At 41.9% G+C, this 17,691-nt stretch overlaps 2 protein-coding genes across 2 annotated transcripts; both read right to left on the bottom strand.

Annotated features, from left to right (window-relative positions):
• Positions 1–4,133: 4,133 nt before the first annotated feature.
• Positions 4,134–7,515, bottom strand: LOC130921887 (uncharacterized). The gene is made up of 2 exons (XM_057846231.1): positions 4,442–7,515; positions 4,134–4,213 (listed from the first exon to the last, which is right to left on the bottom strand). Exon 1 carries the CDS (start codon positions 7,463–7,465, stop codon positions 4,790–4,792), a length of 2,676 nt encoding a protein of 891 aa, XP_057702214.1. The 5' UTR covers positions 7,466–7,515; the 3' UTR covers positions 4,134–4,213; positions 4,442–4,789.
• Positions 7,516–7,542: 27 nt separating this feature from the next.
• LOC130921577 (uncharacterized) lies at positions 7,543–11,155 on the bottom strand. Its single transcript, XM_057845637.1, has 3 exons — positions 10,881–11,155; positions 7,706–10,652; positions 7,543–7,626 (listed from the first exon to the last, which is right to left on the bottom strand). Exons 2-3 carry the CDS (start codon positions 10,484–10,486, stop codon positions 7,543–7,545), a joined length of 2,865 nt encoding a protein of 954 aa, XP_057701620.1. The 5' UTR covers positions 10,487–10,652; positions 10,881–11,155.
• Positions 11,156–17,691: the final 6,536 nt, after the last annotated feature.

The following is a 17,691-nucleotide window of genomic DNA, read 5'->3' as shown; positions in this document are numbered from 1 at the left end:
CCACCGAACGAGAGGGAGGAGTGTTCTGAAGCAGCGAGGTGGCGAGCGACGGCCGTTTGGATGAGCGAGCGATTTTGTGTGACTTTGAGAATGAACGGAAAACTAAATTTAGCGCAAGCAAATGTGCTTTTTGATCAACTTGAGAAAGAGGATGGTCCAAATTCGTCATCATCGTCTTCTTCGGAAGAGTCCTCGAGTGAAGATAGTGACGGATTTGAACACGTGGGTGACGCCATCGACGAGCAGAGGTAAGCCAACTCACTTTTTTTTTTTTTTTTTATGGTAAATGGTAAATGGTGTGCTGAAAAACTTTTGAAAGTTTCTTTTTATATTTCAAGACAAAGTTAATTTTGATGCAATATAAGTGTGTGTTTATGTATATAATAATAAAATGTGCATATCAGATCAAAGTCGTACGTGCACTGTGTGTATCCCAGGCAGGCATTTATAATTTGTGGTGTTCTTCTTTCTATATGAAGATTAGGGATGTAGCTCATATTCAGCTATGGTATTCTTTCTATTGTCATACATATAGAGTTCCATTATTATTTATTGCTGTATATATTTTTATTTTATACTTAATTTTCATAAATACTGACTTTTTTTTTCATGTACATTTATAGTGACAATGAAAAATCTACATTCACTGCCCGAATGGAAAGAGGACGAGGGAGAAGGGGTCATCACGGTAGAGCGATGAGATGTCAGCGGAGGAGAGGCTGGAGAAGTCAGCGCGGCAGAAGCCGATCACCACTGGCTCAGCCTGCACCTGTGCCATGGAGCACAGAACAAGACCCAGACACTGCCCCACAGTGCAGCCAGTTCACACCCCGGAGACCACCAGGACCTCAGGTGAATCGTGACCATGCATACACCCCAAAAGAACTTTTTGACCTGTTCTTCACCTCATCGACAATGATGAATATGTGCAAACACACAAACCAGTATGGCAGAGTCCGAAAAGAGATTGGGAAAAAGTTTGTGTGGACAGACACTACAGTGGAGGAGCTTGAAAAATTTATTGGACTCCTCTTGTACATGCCTTTGGTTTCACTTCCAATTGTGCAAGATCATTGGAAGGCAAGGAATTGCAGGACGAAACTGCTTTTTGGAGTGGCATGCCTGAAAAAAATTTAACTTGTTTATTGTAAATATTTTTGAAAATACTTTTTTTCCCAATGTTATATAAATATTTTCCCCCCCACAATCAGTCTTCTCAATTTGTGTATATAAATGAGTGTTCAAGAAGCTTGATTGCGTTTACATAGTTTTCATCAGGTGATGGGCCGCAATACCTAAACTCATAAAGAGATGGCCTCTAAACACTTTTTGTGTTAGATGGTATATTTTTTTCACTGTTCTTCACTGTTTGGTCTGCTGTATATAACCTGTTTTGACTAGAGCATGTATCAAGGCAAAAAACGCCTATGGCTATACCTGTTGTTTATGTTCAATTGTCAAATATAAGACTATTTATTCTAATTTTTTTTGGTTGAATGTTCATCCTAACATGTTGAATAAATATTACAAAGTTTCAAAACGGTTCTTTATGCATGTTTGGTTGTCAATTGGACATCAATATTAAAAATTTTGACAAAACGATTTTGGAATTTTTGGTCTTTTTGGGCCCAAAATGATGATTTATAATTGGTCAGTGAAGGAAACAACAGTTTGGACATGAAGTTCAAGGTGTCACAAAAAAAGGGACCAAACCAGGCCATCGTAAACAATTCTTTCTTTGAAATATAAAGGCAACTTCAAAGGCATGCAAAATCAGACAAAATAGGCCCAGACCTTAAAGGGTTAATCACGTTAAAATATTTGACGCAATTAACGCACAAATGCCCTGTTCAAACATATTAAAAAGACATCAAAGTGAAAGGTGTACTTGTTGTGTTTTTCGGAGTTTTGCCGCCCTTTACTGGCGCTTGGGTGCAACTGATTTTATAGGCTTCAGCATCCATGAGCATTGTGTAAGTAATTATTGGCATCAACAATGGCGGGTTATTAGTTTATTTTTTTTATTGAAATTTTTACAAATTTTATTAAAACGAAAACATGAAGAGGGGTTTTAATATAAAATTTCTATAACTTGTACTAGTTATTATCTTTAATTTATTTTCTATGCATTTTTATAAATATTTATATATTTTATTTATTTATATATTTATATATTTTATTTATTATTTTTATTTATCTTTTAAGACCTACAAGTCTTTCTATCCATGGATCGCTTTAACAGAATGTTAATATTGGTAATGCCATCTTGTTGATTTATTGTTATAATAAAGAAATATGTTGAATGTACAGTATATATATATCCATCTCGGTCTTATCTTTCCATTCCAACAATAATTTACAGAAAAATATGGCATATTTTATAGATGGTTTGAATTGCGATTAATTGCGATTAATTACGATTAATTTTTTAGCTGTAATTAACTCGATTAAAAATTTTAATCATTTGACACCCCTAATTCAAATACTTACTTACAATTGACCTAAAACCTCTTAAATCAACTATAACACTCCATGAGAATCATTCGAACAGTTTGGATGCACCCAAATAAATGTACCTCTTGTTACCCCAGTACTCTCAAATTTGAACTCAAGACAAACTGTACTAATAAAAAATTATTCAAAAAGTATTGCAATTTATTTGACTAAATTTGAAATCACTTTAAAATGTTCACAATTTGTAGATTTAATTTCTTGATTTAATGGCCTACCACTAGCCCATCCGTGTAACACCAGTGGTACTTATAAGAAATGAGGGAATTAGCATTGTCTTTGCCTCTCCATCTCAACCAAAACACGCACACACACCCGAGGATGCACACATGCACCCACACCCAACCACGCACCCACAGACACACAAGTACACACAAGGACCATAAATCATATCTCTGTTGATGGAATGAACTCTGAGCCTACTCCCAGTCTAAACTAATTCCTCATGTCAAAGCTCATGTTGACATACTCCTCATTTATCACTGATTGCCCGATTTGTGTTAAGGAAGAGGGAACTTTACACATGAAGAGTGATTATTTTCACACACACCTTTGCGAAATTTTACACACACTATTAAAAAGGTTTTTGAAGAGTTTCTAAGTAAACAGATGTCCTGTGAGTGCCTGAACAATTCACAAGGTTTATGATCTACTACATAAAGAAGTCATTGAAGGTCATTGAGGGAAATGTGACCATCTGGACTAAGGACTTTAGTGTTTGCTGCTTTAATTTCTTTATTATTTAGTTATTTGCTATTATTGTCCATCTGCTTTCTCAGTCATAATTTCATGACAATTTATGATCAAATATTTACTTTTTTGCTTTTGTTTTTTAAATACAATTTTTCCTCTCAAAGACATTTTGCTTTGCTTTTCCTCATTTAGTTTGACAGCAGTAAGATTTACCATTCTCAGCCTTTGGGCTTTGGAGTCATTGATAGCAATATATTTTATTTGATTATTCTTTAGATTACCACACACCTTTGAGCACAGAATTATATGAATAATCATTGTGTTTACTGTGTTAAAAATGCTAGAGTTTTAATTACCTGCACCAAATGGAATGCAATTTATTCTTTTCCATTACCAAGACACTTCAATTCCCATTTTATGTCTACAAAAGCAGATCCTCTCTTTTTTAAATGCGGCACATTCGCATCTCACCTAGAGACATTTAAAAGTTAAGTTAGTTTTCAGTGATCTGTACAGTATTTAAACATTGTCACTGTGCTTGCCTATGTGGCAATAGAAATGTGTTAGCGGGTATACTCCTTTAATGGCAACTTGAAAATATGCAGCATCTATCTCTACTCCTGATTGTTTGCATAGATAAATCGTCAATAGAATCCTTGCTGTTTCAAAGAATTTTGACTTCATAAGACATTGTGTGTAGGTGGACATTTAAAATCCTTGATGCACATGCACAAATGCTGTACCGACCGGTTGTACAGTCAATTGCTCTTCAAAGTGTCAGGAATTTGTAAGGCTCTATTTGACTTTCTGTTGATAGACAGATGAGCAGATGGTAGCCAACACAAACCCAGAAACACTGTTTTAGCAATGCATAGTTCTTCTGCCCTCAGCCGAGCGTATGGCTACTCGACTTTGGCAGCGAGCTAAACCGACAAAGAAACTTGGAGGCCCGAACTCCTTCCTCTCATTTATTTCTTTGTGTCAACGTGTGTGCGTGTGTGTGGTAAAACTGAAACATACATAAAACACAAATGTTATACACAAAATAAAAGGTTCTATACAATAACATGTTTATGTAAATAACAGAAAACTGGCTCCATTATGAGCAAATGAAATGAAGTGGCTACTTTAGCTTAGCACAAAAACGTGTGGGTTCGCGCCACATAAATAACAACAAAATAACAGAATAGACACACCAAAATTACATCTAACCCACTGTTAAAACGTACAAACTTACAGATTTTGTTTTGTCAAGGGTTCCCAACGATGTATGGTGCAGAGGAGGTGTGTAACGTCTTAACACCTCAAGGCCTCTTTTCCAACTGAAATAAAAAGTTCTTTCTGCCTGCTGCTTACAGCAAATCGCCACTAGGGGAAGCCGAGCGCAAACAGCAATACCAAAGAAAAACTTAAGATTCTGAGTTAGAATAGCGACATCCTGTGGACGGATGAACAATGTACAATCTTAGAAAGAAATTAAACCCAAAAAGTAGTCAACATAAGACCAGAGGACATAACACTCCCCGCCTGACATCTGCAAGATGTCAGCTCTTAACTAATGAACGATACACAACAACAACTCGTTTTACATGCTACCCTTAGACAGCAAAAGCACAACTTCACGAATTGGGCGAATGTAAAACCTATTCTCGCCGTTTCGGCAAATCTTAACCTCAACTTTTCTGACATTACCGTCCTCACTTGGGAAAGATTTTGTGATCAGTCCGAGTGGCCAATTATTCCTATGTTCCAGAGACTCCCTCATTAAAACAACGTCGCCCATTTGAAGGTTCGGCTTTTTTATTTTCCACTTGCGACGAACCTGCAAGCCTGCGATGTATTCTTTCTGCCAACGACTCCAGAAAACATTAGCTAAGTACTGCACGCGCTTCCATTGGGCTTTGAATAGGTCACTGGTCTGAAACTGCCCTGGTGGAATCGGTGGTGTGCCAACCTTTTGCGTGAGTAGCATCGCAGGAGTAAGAATGACTGGGTTTTCGGGATCTGTAGAAACAGCCGTTAGCGGGCGTGCATTTACAATTGCGGTGACTTCAGCTAACAATGTCACGAGTACTTCATGTGTGAGCTTCCCATATGGATGTTCAAGGAGCATTGCATTGAGGATTTTTCGGGTGACGCCGATCATGCGTTCCCAGGAACCAGCCATATGGGATGCATGTGGAGGATTAAACTGCCATTTGCACGCACTGTCTTTCAAGAATGTGCCTATTTTGTCATTGTGACAGCCTAGTTTGTCTATTTGGAGCTCTTTGCAGGCACTCACAAAATTTGTCCCACAATCAGATCTCAAGAGTTTGGCACCACCTCGGATGGCAAAGAAACGACGCAGTGCATTAATGAATGACGATGTGTCCATTGACTCAATCACTTCAATATGAATTGCACGTGTACTCATGCAGGTGAATATGACTGCCCATCTTTTAGCATCTGCATTAGCACCACGCGTTTTTCTCACTGTAACGGACCAGGGACCGAACACATCAAGGCCTACATTTGTGAAAGGAGGGTCCGTGGACAGCCTGTCCTCAGGAAGTTCAGCCATTATCTGTTCAGGTTGCCTGCCCCTTAATTTGTGGCATGTGATGCACTTGAAAATCACACTGCTTACTGCTCTTTTTCCTCCCACAATCCAAAAGCCCCCTGCTCTGACTGCTCCCTCCGTGAAATGCCTTCCCTGGTGACATAATTTTTCGTGAAAGTGTCTTATTATGAGCTGAGCAAGATGATGCTTTCCAGGGACGAGTATGGGATTGGTTTCTTCTGCAGACAACTGTGCTTTCTTTAGTCGGCCTCCAACTTTAAGGAGCCCTTGCGTGTCAACAAATGGATTCAGTTTGCTGAGTGGACTTGAGTTTTTTAGAGCTGTGCCTTTTTCAATGCATCCAATATCTTCTGCGAAGACCTCTCTTTGAACGGTGCGAATGATCGTGGTCTTGGCTAGTTGCAGTGACTTTTCAGTTAAATGTTTGTTGCAGTTGTGCCAGCCACGACAGGAAACCTCAGAGTTGTTCTTGAATGATTGAGCTATATGTTGGAGTTTGGCAATAGCCTTTTGCAGCACCTTCCAACTTGAAAACCTTTCAAATCTGGCACTATTAAACTGGCCTTTTGATAGGGTGGTAGTGCAAGTTGTTACCTCAGGACGCAACTCACAGTCAGTCTCTGGGTCTATGAGATCGAAGGTTTGACTTCGAACTTGACTTTGGTCCAACCTGGAGAGGAAAGCTGGGCCTCTGAGCCAGGTGGAGCTGGAGAGCTGCTCAGCGGGCAACGCTCGTGTGGCATGGTCTGCCGGATTTAAGTGTGTGGGCACGTAATGCCACTGGTGAGTTTGTGCAAAGCGCCTGATGCGTTCGACTCTGTTGTGCACATAAACGTGAAAGCGTCTCTTGGTGTTTGAGATGTACCCAAGCACTACCTTTGAGTCTGTGTAAAGATTCACCTGATCGACTGTGACATCCAGCTCCTCTAGAACCAACTCTGCTACTTCCACGGCCAGGACTGCTGCACAGAGTTCAAGTCGGGGTATGGTGATGTCTGGTTTAGGAGCTAAACGTGCTTTGCCGAGGAGGAATCCCACTTCGCTGTGTCCGTCCTCATTTGTGAGTTTGAGGTAGGCTACCGCACCTACGGCTTTTGTGGAAGCATCACAAAAAACGTCAATCTCTATTCTTTGGGCTGCAGACAGCGGTATTGAAGTGTACATTCTGGGAATTTCAAGATGTTGTAGGTGTTCGAGGGAACTTTTCCACTTTTGCCACTGTTCTAATTTGTCTTTTGGCAGTTCAGTGTCCCACTCTGAAACATTTGTGGAAATGTCTCTGAGTATGGTTCTACCCCCTACGATTACTGGAATAGCAAAACCAAGTGGGTCGAACACACTGTTGATAACTGACAGAACTCCCCTTTTTGTGAACGGCCTTTCATTTACTCTTACTTGGAACTTGAATTGGTCAGTCAACAGCTCCCATCCTAAGCCCAAACTGCGCTGCATTGGTGGGGTAGTCTGCCCAATGTCAAGACCTTGCATGCCTACAGCACGATCTTCGGTTGGAAAGGCTCCTGTTATGAGAGGACAATTGGATGAGATTTTGTGCAGGCGTATGTTACACTGAGCCAGCATCTTCTGTGCCCTACTAAGAACATCAATGGCCTGCTCTATGGAAGAGAATGACTTTAGCCCATCATCTACATAGAAGTGCCGTTCAATGAATTCTTTTGCGTCACTGCCAAATTCCATTTCTCCTTCTATGGCTGTTCTTTTCAGTCCAAAGATGGCGACTGATGGGGAAGGACAATTACCAAACACATGGACAGTCATCCTAAATTCTTGCACTTTTCCATCAAGGTCATGATTTTGGAACCACAAGAAACGAAGGTAGTCACGGTGGTCTTCTCGTACTATAAAGTTGTGAAACATATGCTCCACATCTGCCATAACGGCGTATGGGTCGGACCTAAACCGCATCAGAACTCTTACGAGAGTGTTGTTAAGATCTGGTCCCTTGAGGAGCACGTCATTGAGAGAAACATTGTCAAGTTGAGCACTCGAATCAAAGACTACCCTAATTTTTTCTGGCTTTTGCGGGTGGTAAACGCCAAAACTAGGGAGATACCAGCACTCTTGATCTGGCGCCAGTGCGGGCGCTGGTTCGGCATGGCCCTTGCTGAATATTTTCTCCATAAACTCAGCGTAATGCGCTCTCATTTCAGGTTTTCTTCTCAGCGTTTTGCGGAGCGACATTAAACGATTGTAGGCCTGCTGCCGATTGTCAGGTAGGCGCCGCCTAGGTGAGCGGAATGGAAGTGGAGCTACCCAGTTATTCGCCTCATCTTTAGCAAAGTTGTTGTGCATAATGTCTAGGAACAACGCATCTTCTGCCGAAAGTGCAACTTTGTCGTCATTTGTTGTTTGTTGGAAAATATGTTGTCCTAGTTCCGCTTGTGTGTTTAGTGGATCGTTTTTGGTGTATTTCTCTTTGATAACGATTGTGTTTTCGCAAGGACTGAGGAACGTGGGACGTCCACTGTTTAGAACGTTCGTCTTAAATGAGTTCAATGTGGGTTTATGAGCTCCAGAGAGACAGACATCACCTATGACAACCCATCCTAAATCGAGACGCTGGGCATGAGGTGCATTGTTTGGCCCATTTACCTGACCACGAACTTTATGAGCCTGAATGATGTCCCTTCCCAGGAGCAGAAGAATGTCTGCCGATGGGTCGAGAGGAGGAATCTGTGAAGCGATTGATCGCAAATGAGGGTGAGCTGCTGCTACCTCAGGGCTGGGAATTTCGTCTCTATTATCTGGAATCTGATCACATTCTGTTATTGTAGGCAGCATCATGGAGACCTTACCATCTACATCTTCTACAACAAAGCCATCAGCTTTGCGACCTCGTGTCTCTGATAAACCTGCACATGTTCTCATGGTGTATGGGAATATGGTACTTTGCACATTAAACATGTCAAAAAACGCAGATCTGGCTAAGGATGAATTGCTCTGATCATCCAACATGGCATATACCCTCTTTTTCTTTTCTGGAGAAGTTCGGCGATATACATTAACTAAACAGATCTTTGAGCATGATTTTCCTTTTACGCCTTGCCCACATACTTCTGTGCAACTGGCTGTGTTCACAGGATTTGGGCCCTCAGACTCCCCGCCGTGACTCTGGGTTGGGGGATTAAAGTCTTGAGGTGTCCATGGAGGTGGACCGACATGCATGGCAGACACATGAGCATCGCTATCACATTCTGAGCATTGGATAATAGCTTTACAGTCTCGAGCCCTGTGATTTGTGGACGCACAACATTTAAAACAAATGGCGTGCTCTTTGAGAATGTTCTTTCTTTCGTCTAGTGTTTTCATTCTAAACCCCCTGCATTTGACGAGTGAATGTGGTTTTTGGTGGATAGGACATTGTTTGTCTGGATCGAGTGCTGTCAATTTAGCCGGACTGATCTCTATTTTATTCACCGCCAATGGAACTCTGTATTTGTCTCGTCTTACTGATGTCTTATCAACCCTTGGATTTATTACGTTTGAACACTGTAACATAAAGCTAGGGTCTGTTCTCATTTCAGCGTAGTCATTTACGAACCGCACAAAATACGAAAAAGGTGGATAGACTGCACCGTTTTCCCTTTTGTATTTGGTACCTTGTGTAACCCATGACTCCTGGAGTCCATATGGGAGTTTTTCAACTATCGGGTTTATGCCCCTTGGTGTGTCGAGAAAGCTAAGACCCGGCAAATAACTTTCACTTTTGGCATACGATAGCTCTAACAGAAGATCAGCAAGCTCCTGCAGTAAGTGAGTGTCTTTGTTGGAGATTCTTGGAAAAGTCTGCAACCGTTGGAAGAGTGAGGATTCAATTACCTCTGGAGAGCCATAAGTCTTGTCTAGCCGCTGCCACAGACGTTGGAGACCTGCCTGTGGATTACTCACGTGGACCGCCCTGATCCTCTGAGCGTGTTGAAGAGACTCCCCGCCGAGCCACTTGGTGAGAAGGTCGAGCTCTTCGCTGGGCTTGAGATTGAGGCCTTCCGTCGCGTTGCAGAACATGGACTTCCAGGACAGGTAGGACTCTGGCCGGTTGTCGAAAACCTTGAACCCCGATGTCAGCAGATCACGCCGTGCTAGATAGGCTGCTAAATTGGACAGTTCACTTTGTGGGGTTGCTGAAGGTGTAGGCTGGTGTGAGATGTCCGTTCTCGCACGATGAGATTGGAGATGCTCTTCGTCAGCGATGTCGATGTGACGCACATGTGGAAAAGCACCAGCTGATTTTGGGCTATTTTCTGGTTGTTGAGAGTCATTGTGCCTAACCAGGTGCTCAGTGTTTGGCGTTTGTGTGCCATCTGCTTGCACACGCTGGTCGTCAAAGTGAGCATGCACATACTCTTGTGCACGCCTGATGGAGGGGGGTGTCTTGGAAAATACCCCTTGCTCGCTGAGGTCGACTTTGGCGCGCTCCTCTTCTTCGAAAGTCGCCTCCCAAACTTTAGCTGCGGCGAGCGCTGCTTCTGCTTCACCTTCCGTCTTCAGAGCGTGTAGTGTTGCCTCGATGCGTGCCTTCTCGACCTCCATGTCGATTTGGCGTTTGGCGTACCGTGCTCTGGCGTAGGCAGCTTCGGCGTCTGCTCGTGCTTGTGCAGCAGCTTGACTCGTTCTGGACCGGCGTGAAGAATGAGAATGACTGGCCTCCGACCTAGTGACCACTTGGCTGATAGGTGGTGAAACTTCTTGCTGAGACATCTTGGGTGCTTGATGTGTTGAAAATCTTTTTACTCTTCTGCCCTCAGCCGAGCGTATGGCTACTCGACTTTGGCAGCGAGCTAAACCGACAAAGAAACTTGGAGGCCCGAACTCCTTCCTCTCATTTATTTCTTTGTGTCAACGTGTGTGCGTGTGTGTGGTAAAACTGAAACATACATAAAACACAAATGTTATACACAAAATAAAAGGTTCTATACAATAACATGTTTATGTAAATAACAGAAAACTGGCTCCATTATGAGCAAATGAAATGAAGTGGCTACTTTAGCTTAGCACAAAAACGTGTGGGTTCGCGCCACATAAATAACAACAAAATAACAGAATAGACACACCAAAATTACATCTAACCCACTGTTAAAACGTACAAACTTACAGATTTTGTTTTGTCAAGGGTTCCCAACGATGTATGGTGCAGAGGAGGTGTGTAACGTCTTAACACCTCAAGGCCTCTTTTCCAACTGAAATAAAAAGTTCTTTCTGCCTGCTGCTTACAGCAAATCGCCACTAGGGGAAGCCGAGCGCAAACAGCAATACCAAAGAAAAACTTAAGATTCTGAGTTAGAATAGCGACATCCTGTGGACGGATGAACAATGTACAATCTTAGAAAGAAATTAAACCCAAAAAGTAGTCAACATAAGACCAGAGGACATAACAATAGTGCTTCACTCCTCCTCCCAATGTTGAACAGCCGGCCATTTGGGCCTGTCTCGACGAGTATATAGAGAAATAAAGGGGAAAACCCTCACGAAGCTGCTGACCTCTGTTTATTTATTGCTTCTTCCAAGCTCCCATCCTTTCATTTTCAGATAAGGTCCTTTGACCCGATGCAGGCAGCAGCTGAGAGGTCAGGAGAACAACAGCAGGACCGAGGGGACCGATGCTAAGCTTCTCACTGAAGGGCCAATTACCGCATATGGTAATTGACACAAACACACTTACCATGACTCATTCACCAAGGGGCCATACAAGAAAGCATTTGTGTAAAGGAAAAACAACAATAACAAAAACAATAATTCTATTTTTGCAACCTCTCTATTTCAGAAGGCAAAATGGGATAATTCTACAGCTGTTCTCTCCAGGGCACATCTGAATCACATTTCCCTTTTGCCATTGTTTGCCAATTTCTGGAATATCTGAGGATATAATTTTCATACTTGGACTCTATCAATTCACTCTCCCCTCTCTTTTTCCCTTTGACACATATCCAATTGCATTTTTACTGACAATTGTAATGTGCTCCACATTCTGGAATGCATGTGATGCAACCTGCACGGTGTGGTTTAGTCTTGCCCAAATGTGTATCCAAGACAATCTTTGTTTTGTCTGTCAGATGAATTACAAGTAGTGAGGCCAGGTTGTGGAAAGGTATTTTCAACTAAAAGTTCAGACAAATTTATTTTGAAGTTGGAAGTACCTGGTCATCTTAACAGGGGATTCTCTTTTTGACTTCAACCACAGAAAGAACTGAGAGGGGAGGATTATGCAGTATAGTATTTTGAATGTGTGTGCTATTACCACAAAAGTATAGCCATACTTCAGTACATGCTAAGTAAAATGAAAAGTAAGTCTTGACTATAAAATCAATTTCGAAATAGACCTAAAATGACATTTGCTTTTTAATAATTCCATGAAAAAGTTTTTTTTTTTTTAAATCAATTTAAAGTTCCATTATCATGAAATATACGTAAATAATAGTGTTAAAATTATCAAATTCAGCAGAAAGTACTCTACCAAGATGTTATAAATGATTAAAAAAAAAAAAAAAAATCGCACCTTTATTTATCGTTTTTGTAAACGTTCACATCAATAGCGTACCGCACGAATGCTATTTTTAGACCGTGACGTCGCCATCGTAATGCAGAAGGGTGGGTCTAAGGATGGGGGAAACCCAGGACTTGAATTTATTTATTCATCTTTGTTGCTTCATTTGCTGTTTCTGATTGTGTATCATATTGCCTCTGCAAAGCCCTTTGAGACAACGTTGTTGTGATCCAGGGCCATACAAATAAAATTGAATTGAATTGAATAGAAGTGGGATATTATAGACATGTCCTTGCATACAATCCATTTTATTTATTTATTTTATTTATTTATTTTTTTTTAAACCTGTCCTGTCAGCTGTTTGACACGGAGAATGGAAGTGTAAGTGTCCGGTTGGTCTGAACAGTTTTAATGTTTTACATTGAGAGTATGACATGCTCCCATTGTGATCATTCAACATACCTCATTTATTATGACAAAGCAGCGAACAAGAAGGGGTTATGGGGGAACAGAAAAAAAAAGAAACACAAGAGAAGAAAGAAAGAAAAGCAACAACACATTGAACGTCTACACTAACTATCAATATGTTGGTGCTATCGTCAGCTAGATGTATTTCCGGTCAACACCATGTGGGGGGGCGTGTTGACTAGGGAAAGAAGGGGAGTTGGGGCTGGGGGAAACTATAAGCTAAGTGATTGGAAGGGGTATAGTACACAAATCAGCACTGTGATCTGGAACCCAGTTATTGTGTGAATCCCTTGCGAGTATAAGCGACCAACCATACGCCGCCCCACCGCCAATCCCGGCACCAGGACCCCCCACCTGAGCGCGCCCAATCACAAACAGCCGCACGCGAGCCCAACCAAACACGTGACAGCCAAGCAGACGAGCGAAAACGCCGCGCGGGCGCCAACCCAGGGCCACGGCCCCCACCCAGCTAGCCCGGGGAGGGAGGGCGGACTTTGGAGGAACGGGAGCAGCGCAGCCCATCCCTCCTCCCGCAGCCCAGCAAAGGAGTCATCGTCATCCCCCCGGGATCCAGGGTGGTCCCCCAGGCCACCCACGCGCCCATCAAACGGCCTTTCCCACCAACCGGCCTTCCATCCATGTTATTACTGCTGGTTTTCTCCGGTAATCTTTCAAAAAAGAACATACCGATCAAACACTGCTGCTATGAAACTTGTAGAATCGACTCTGGACGTTACGACATATGAAGAATGTTTTCTTCATAAGTTTCCCGAAAAAAAAAACTCAGAGGAAACAATGTGAAGAATGGATCAACTTGTGCAGACGTCAAAAAGACCAATTAATGCCAGCAAGGTGAAGCCATTCACAATTCATATGCAGTAAACATTTTGTTGGGGGGCATGGTCCTACATAGGATGAAGAGGTAAGCCATTTTGATATTTTTACTTATTTTTTAGCGTGACGTTTTGCTGTGCTGCTTCTGTCTGACAATGAATGACCTGAAAAATATTAAAATGGTATTTGACTGCCACTCTTACCATTTCTGTTGTAAAAAAAACAACTTTAGTAAGGCAGACCACTGTTACCTTTTCTGTTGTAGAAAACAACTTTAGTAAGGGGGAGTGTAAATAAATTATAGAATTAAGATTTGCTATTAATGAAAAAATTAAAAGTGTTCGTTGGCTGTCACTGAGTTGCATATGCGATCGCTACACAAAAATAGCAATGTAAATTGCCGTAAGACAACCAGAGAATAAAATATATAAGAAAACAGGGCATATGGTGGTAAAGGATAGATTATTGAAACAGGAGAATGTCATTGTCAGTGATGTAAGGCAATGCACACAAGAAAAAGGTGTCGATAAAAAAGCTAACTGTGAATCAGGTCGACTCTTTTTCCCGTCTTTTTCCACCCTCGACACTCAAGCCATCTCTTTAACTGAACATTTGGATCTTCTATCATATCTTCACCAGTGAATTTGGCACCAAGGACATCATTTTTGGACAGAACTGGTAGGTTTAGCTCAGTAAACATCTTGTTCGTACACTATTTCCATTCATTTACTATTAGGGACGGACAAACGGGAGGTTGACCCGCCTAGCAACAATTGCTAACACCATGAATATTAATGAGCAAAAGTGACGTGCTGCTTGCGGTACGCCATTCCCAAATTAAGGGAATCAGTATAAAGATAAACATTCCATTTTGTTAATTTTGTGCCCTTTTGAATAATTATATGCCAATATAATCTACAATCAGACAGGTAAGGTTGTAAGGCTTTTCCATAATATCCCAATTAATTACAGTATTACTGCTTTACTATCTGCAGATACTGGCCTCAGATTATCTATTTTGGTCTAATTCCAATACTGGGCTGTAATTCTAGAGTAAGAATAAACACTGTGCGACCACAAATACAGACTTTTGCATGGATTCTGAAGGCAGAAATATGAATTAAGAAGATATAATGGCCCCTCCAAAGAAGGCGAGAGGTTAATGTGCTCAATGTCTGAATAAACTGTCTGCTTGCAATTTGCATTGTTCTGAAAATGCATAGAAATAGACAGAAGTTCACAGAACTATTATCCACATGCTTCTGTGATTATCATAGATGTGCAAGAAAAAACTGGGAGGAATCAGAGAAATGCGATTTACTCCATTTGTGAGATATTCAGCCGCTTGAACACATTGATTAAAGTGCATGTGACACGAAAAAGCATGTTTATTTCATAATACACGCGGTATTTTATGCTCCTCAATGATATGGACCGCTTGGATGTGTGTGGAAGCGATAGCTATATTTATCTAGCTTTTTGAATCCCGCGCCATGAAAATGAGTGACTTCCAGCTTCGGTCTTGCATTGAGGAGGAGGGCGCTGTGACATGTACGGTCGAAGACGTCCTCTTCACTATACAGCGTACTGTTGTGTATGAGGACGAAGGATTCAGCTGATTTTGGGGATTAATACGTTTATTTTTCGCATCACGCCAGCCAAACGGCTGCAGAAAAATCATTCTGTATGAGGGAGAGGCGTATGCGCCTTTTTGGAGTTTCAAAAGGTTCCCATTCACCGTGGATATCTACTGTGGGACCACTGGACTTACGAGGAAGTGAGTAAACATCTTGTTTTGTATTATGTCAAATACGAATACAGCGATTACAAAGTAAACACTACAAACTGTCTTTAAATAAAGGACTACTTACGTTTGATCATTGATAGGCATGTGAAAAGCTCTCCTCATGCACATTAGCAGCACGTTAGCTGCACAACAACTGCAGCCGCCCTCCTCCGGGGAACGAACTGTAAATTGCTCTCCGCCGGGCGGTTTGCCGATCCACAAAGACAATCGACAACCCAGTCGTCATGTCAATAAACCCAGGCTAGTTATGTGTGATTTTCCGCTTCGAAGACTTTGAAACATCACTCGGTTCGGGTTAGCATGTCGGCTAGCTGTCACGCCTTTTGGTGTGTTTACATTCTCCGATGCCGGGGAAGGGAAAGGACATATGTCCGATTTAGGTGTCATAAAATATCGTTCGGGAGGTGCGACAGTAAAGGTGAAGTCGACAGTTTTGACCATTATGGAGTAATTTTGCCATGTCGTCCTGAATAAATGCATTTTTATTATTTCATATTCCATTTAGCACAAGACTGTTATTTGTCATGAACATGCCATTTATTTAGCAATTGGGGAAAATACTTGGATAAAAAGAATATCCTGTAAAAATATTGAAGTAAAGAGACAGAAACAATGACATTTTGCAGCTCTCTTCGTCGCGTTTTCCTCGTTGTGAATAGTTCCCCCTCGACGGGCTGACTGGTCCTTCTCAAGCCATTTATATAGCTATTGGGGAAAAATGCTTGGGTAAAAAGAATATCCCGTAAAAATATTGGCGTAGAGAGACTGAAACAATGACATTTTGCGGCTCTCTTCGTCGCGTTTTCCTCGTTCTGAATAATTGCCTCTCAACGGGCTGAATAGTAAAACCGATGAGCCCAGTCTACCGCTGACGTCATCCACCTGTTGGGGACGCTAAAGCCCTATAGACCCTACCCACCGACGTCACAAAATCACGTGCTCGCTGTATGGTTCCGCCCCCTTGTCCGTCATTTTGTGTCTGTATTATCAATGGTCTCAATTGATCGAGCAATTTATAATGCATTTCATGGAAGACCCGGTGCTTTCGGATGCCGTAAACTCACTTGATGCGTTGCATAAAAGGCGTTATGTGGAAAAGCTTCAGTTTATCCATTCACCAGATCCATATTTGATGCCTAAATCAATGTTTTTTGACCCGCTGTCTCCGCCGTATTTGCCTGACATCTGCTAGCTACCCTGATATGTACAACTATCTTGTCCACACAAAATCAGCCTATTCTCACGAAAGTTTGAAAAACTTTAAGAGCTTGGAGGCTTATAAATACTTCGTTGCCGGTTGGGTGAAACAGGTCCTCGTCCACGAAAATTCGGCAGGAATCTATCTTGTGCTTGGAAAGGTGAGTTACGAAATTTTCAATTCAAAATCTTTTGTTCTTGCTAACATCCACTGTCAAGTCTAATGTATTTCATGTCATTTGTCAATGGAGCTAGGGCTTTTAATGTTTATATGGTTTAGCGATAGCACTCTCACTACATACATACGTGTATGTTGTCGGCGATTAGCCTAGCAATGATCTTAATTGTGGTTGTCAGCCCAAAACCCTCTAAATATATATTAAATGCATCTTACCAGATATAAAATGACTACTACATAATCTGTGGTAATCGTTTGGAGCCCAGTTTTCTCGTCGAATTGCAGCAGCACATCTCGCTCTCTCCTCTCGGAATCCGGTAGAACTTCAAGTCTCTCCGTCTATCTTCTCTGTTATTGCAACCGACCGCCACACACGCCTTCACCATTTTGATTATTAATGTTAACGAGCAGAAAAACACGCCGTAAATAGGAGGAATGTACGTAGCCGTAACAGGTAAACACGATGTGTTGACGGACAATTGGGCGGTACCAGTCAGGAGGACGGAGTTGTGACGTCACGTGGGTAGGGTCTATAATGGTAGGCGTGGCTAACCAGCAGATTCAGATTAAAAGACTAATTTCTCGTCATCTGCGCTTTGCTAAATTGTTGTATATAGTCGAATCGTCTCAAAATATGATTCTAATTCACATAAAAATGCCATTTAAGACTTTTTTTCTCCTGTCGTATGCTCTTTAAGCTCCGTGCATCATTGGACTTGCTTTTCAGCCCCTCCCCTCGCCCACCTGGGCCCCTTTGTACCCGAAAACTGGGCATCTTGGAGGCCCAAGTGCAGCAGCACCACCTACACCCCCCAATCTCCGCCTTTGCCCCTTGCATCACTACCCAACTACCTTATGGGGCAGTCAATGGTTGTTGCACACACCAAAGCAGTCAGCATAGTATTTGCATTGAAGGGTGGAGTCAGAGTTGAATGGGA

Source organism: Corythoichthys intestinalis, chromosome 9, assembly GCF_030265065.1.
Source record: "Corythoichthys intestinalis isolate RoL2023-P3 chromosome 9, ASM3026506v1, whole genome shotgun sequence".
Classification (NCBI taxonomy): Eukaryota; Metazoa; Chordata; class Actinopteri; order Syngnathiformes; family Syngnathidae; genus Corythoichthys; species Corythoichthys intestinalis.
This window is presented reverse-complemented; position numbering and strand designations above follow the sequence as displayed.

Coding starts and splice junctions, on each gene's coding strand:
- LOC130921577 (XM_057845637.1), bottom strand. CDS start 10,486: ATGTCTCAGCAAGAAGTTTCACCACCTATCAGCCAAGTGGTCACTAGG. Junction 7,627..7,705: donor CAGATCTTAACAACACTCTC/GTAAGAGTTCTG, acceptor ACAACTTTATAG/TACGAGAAGACCACCGTGAC.
- LOC130921887 (XM_057846231.1), bottom strand. CDS start 7,465: ATGGAATTTGGCAGTGACGCAAAAGAATTCATTGAACGGCACTTCTAT.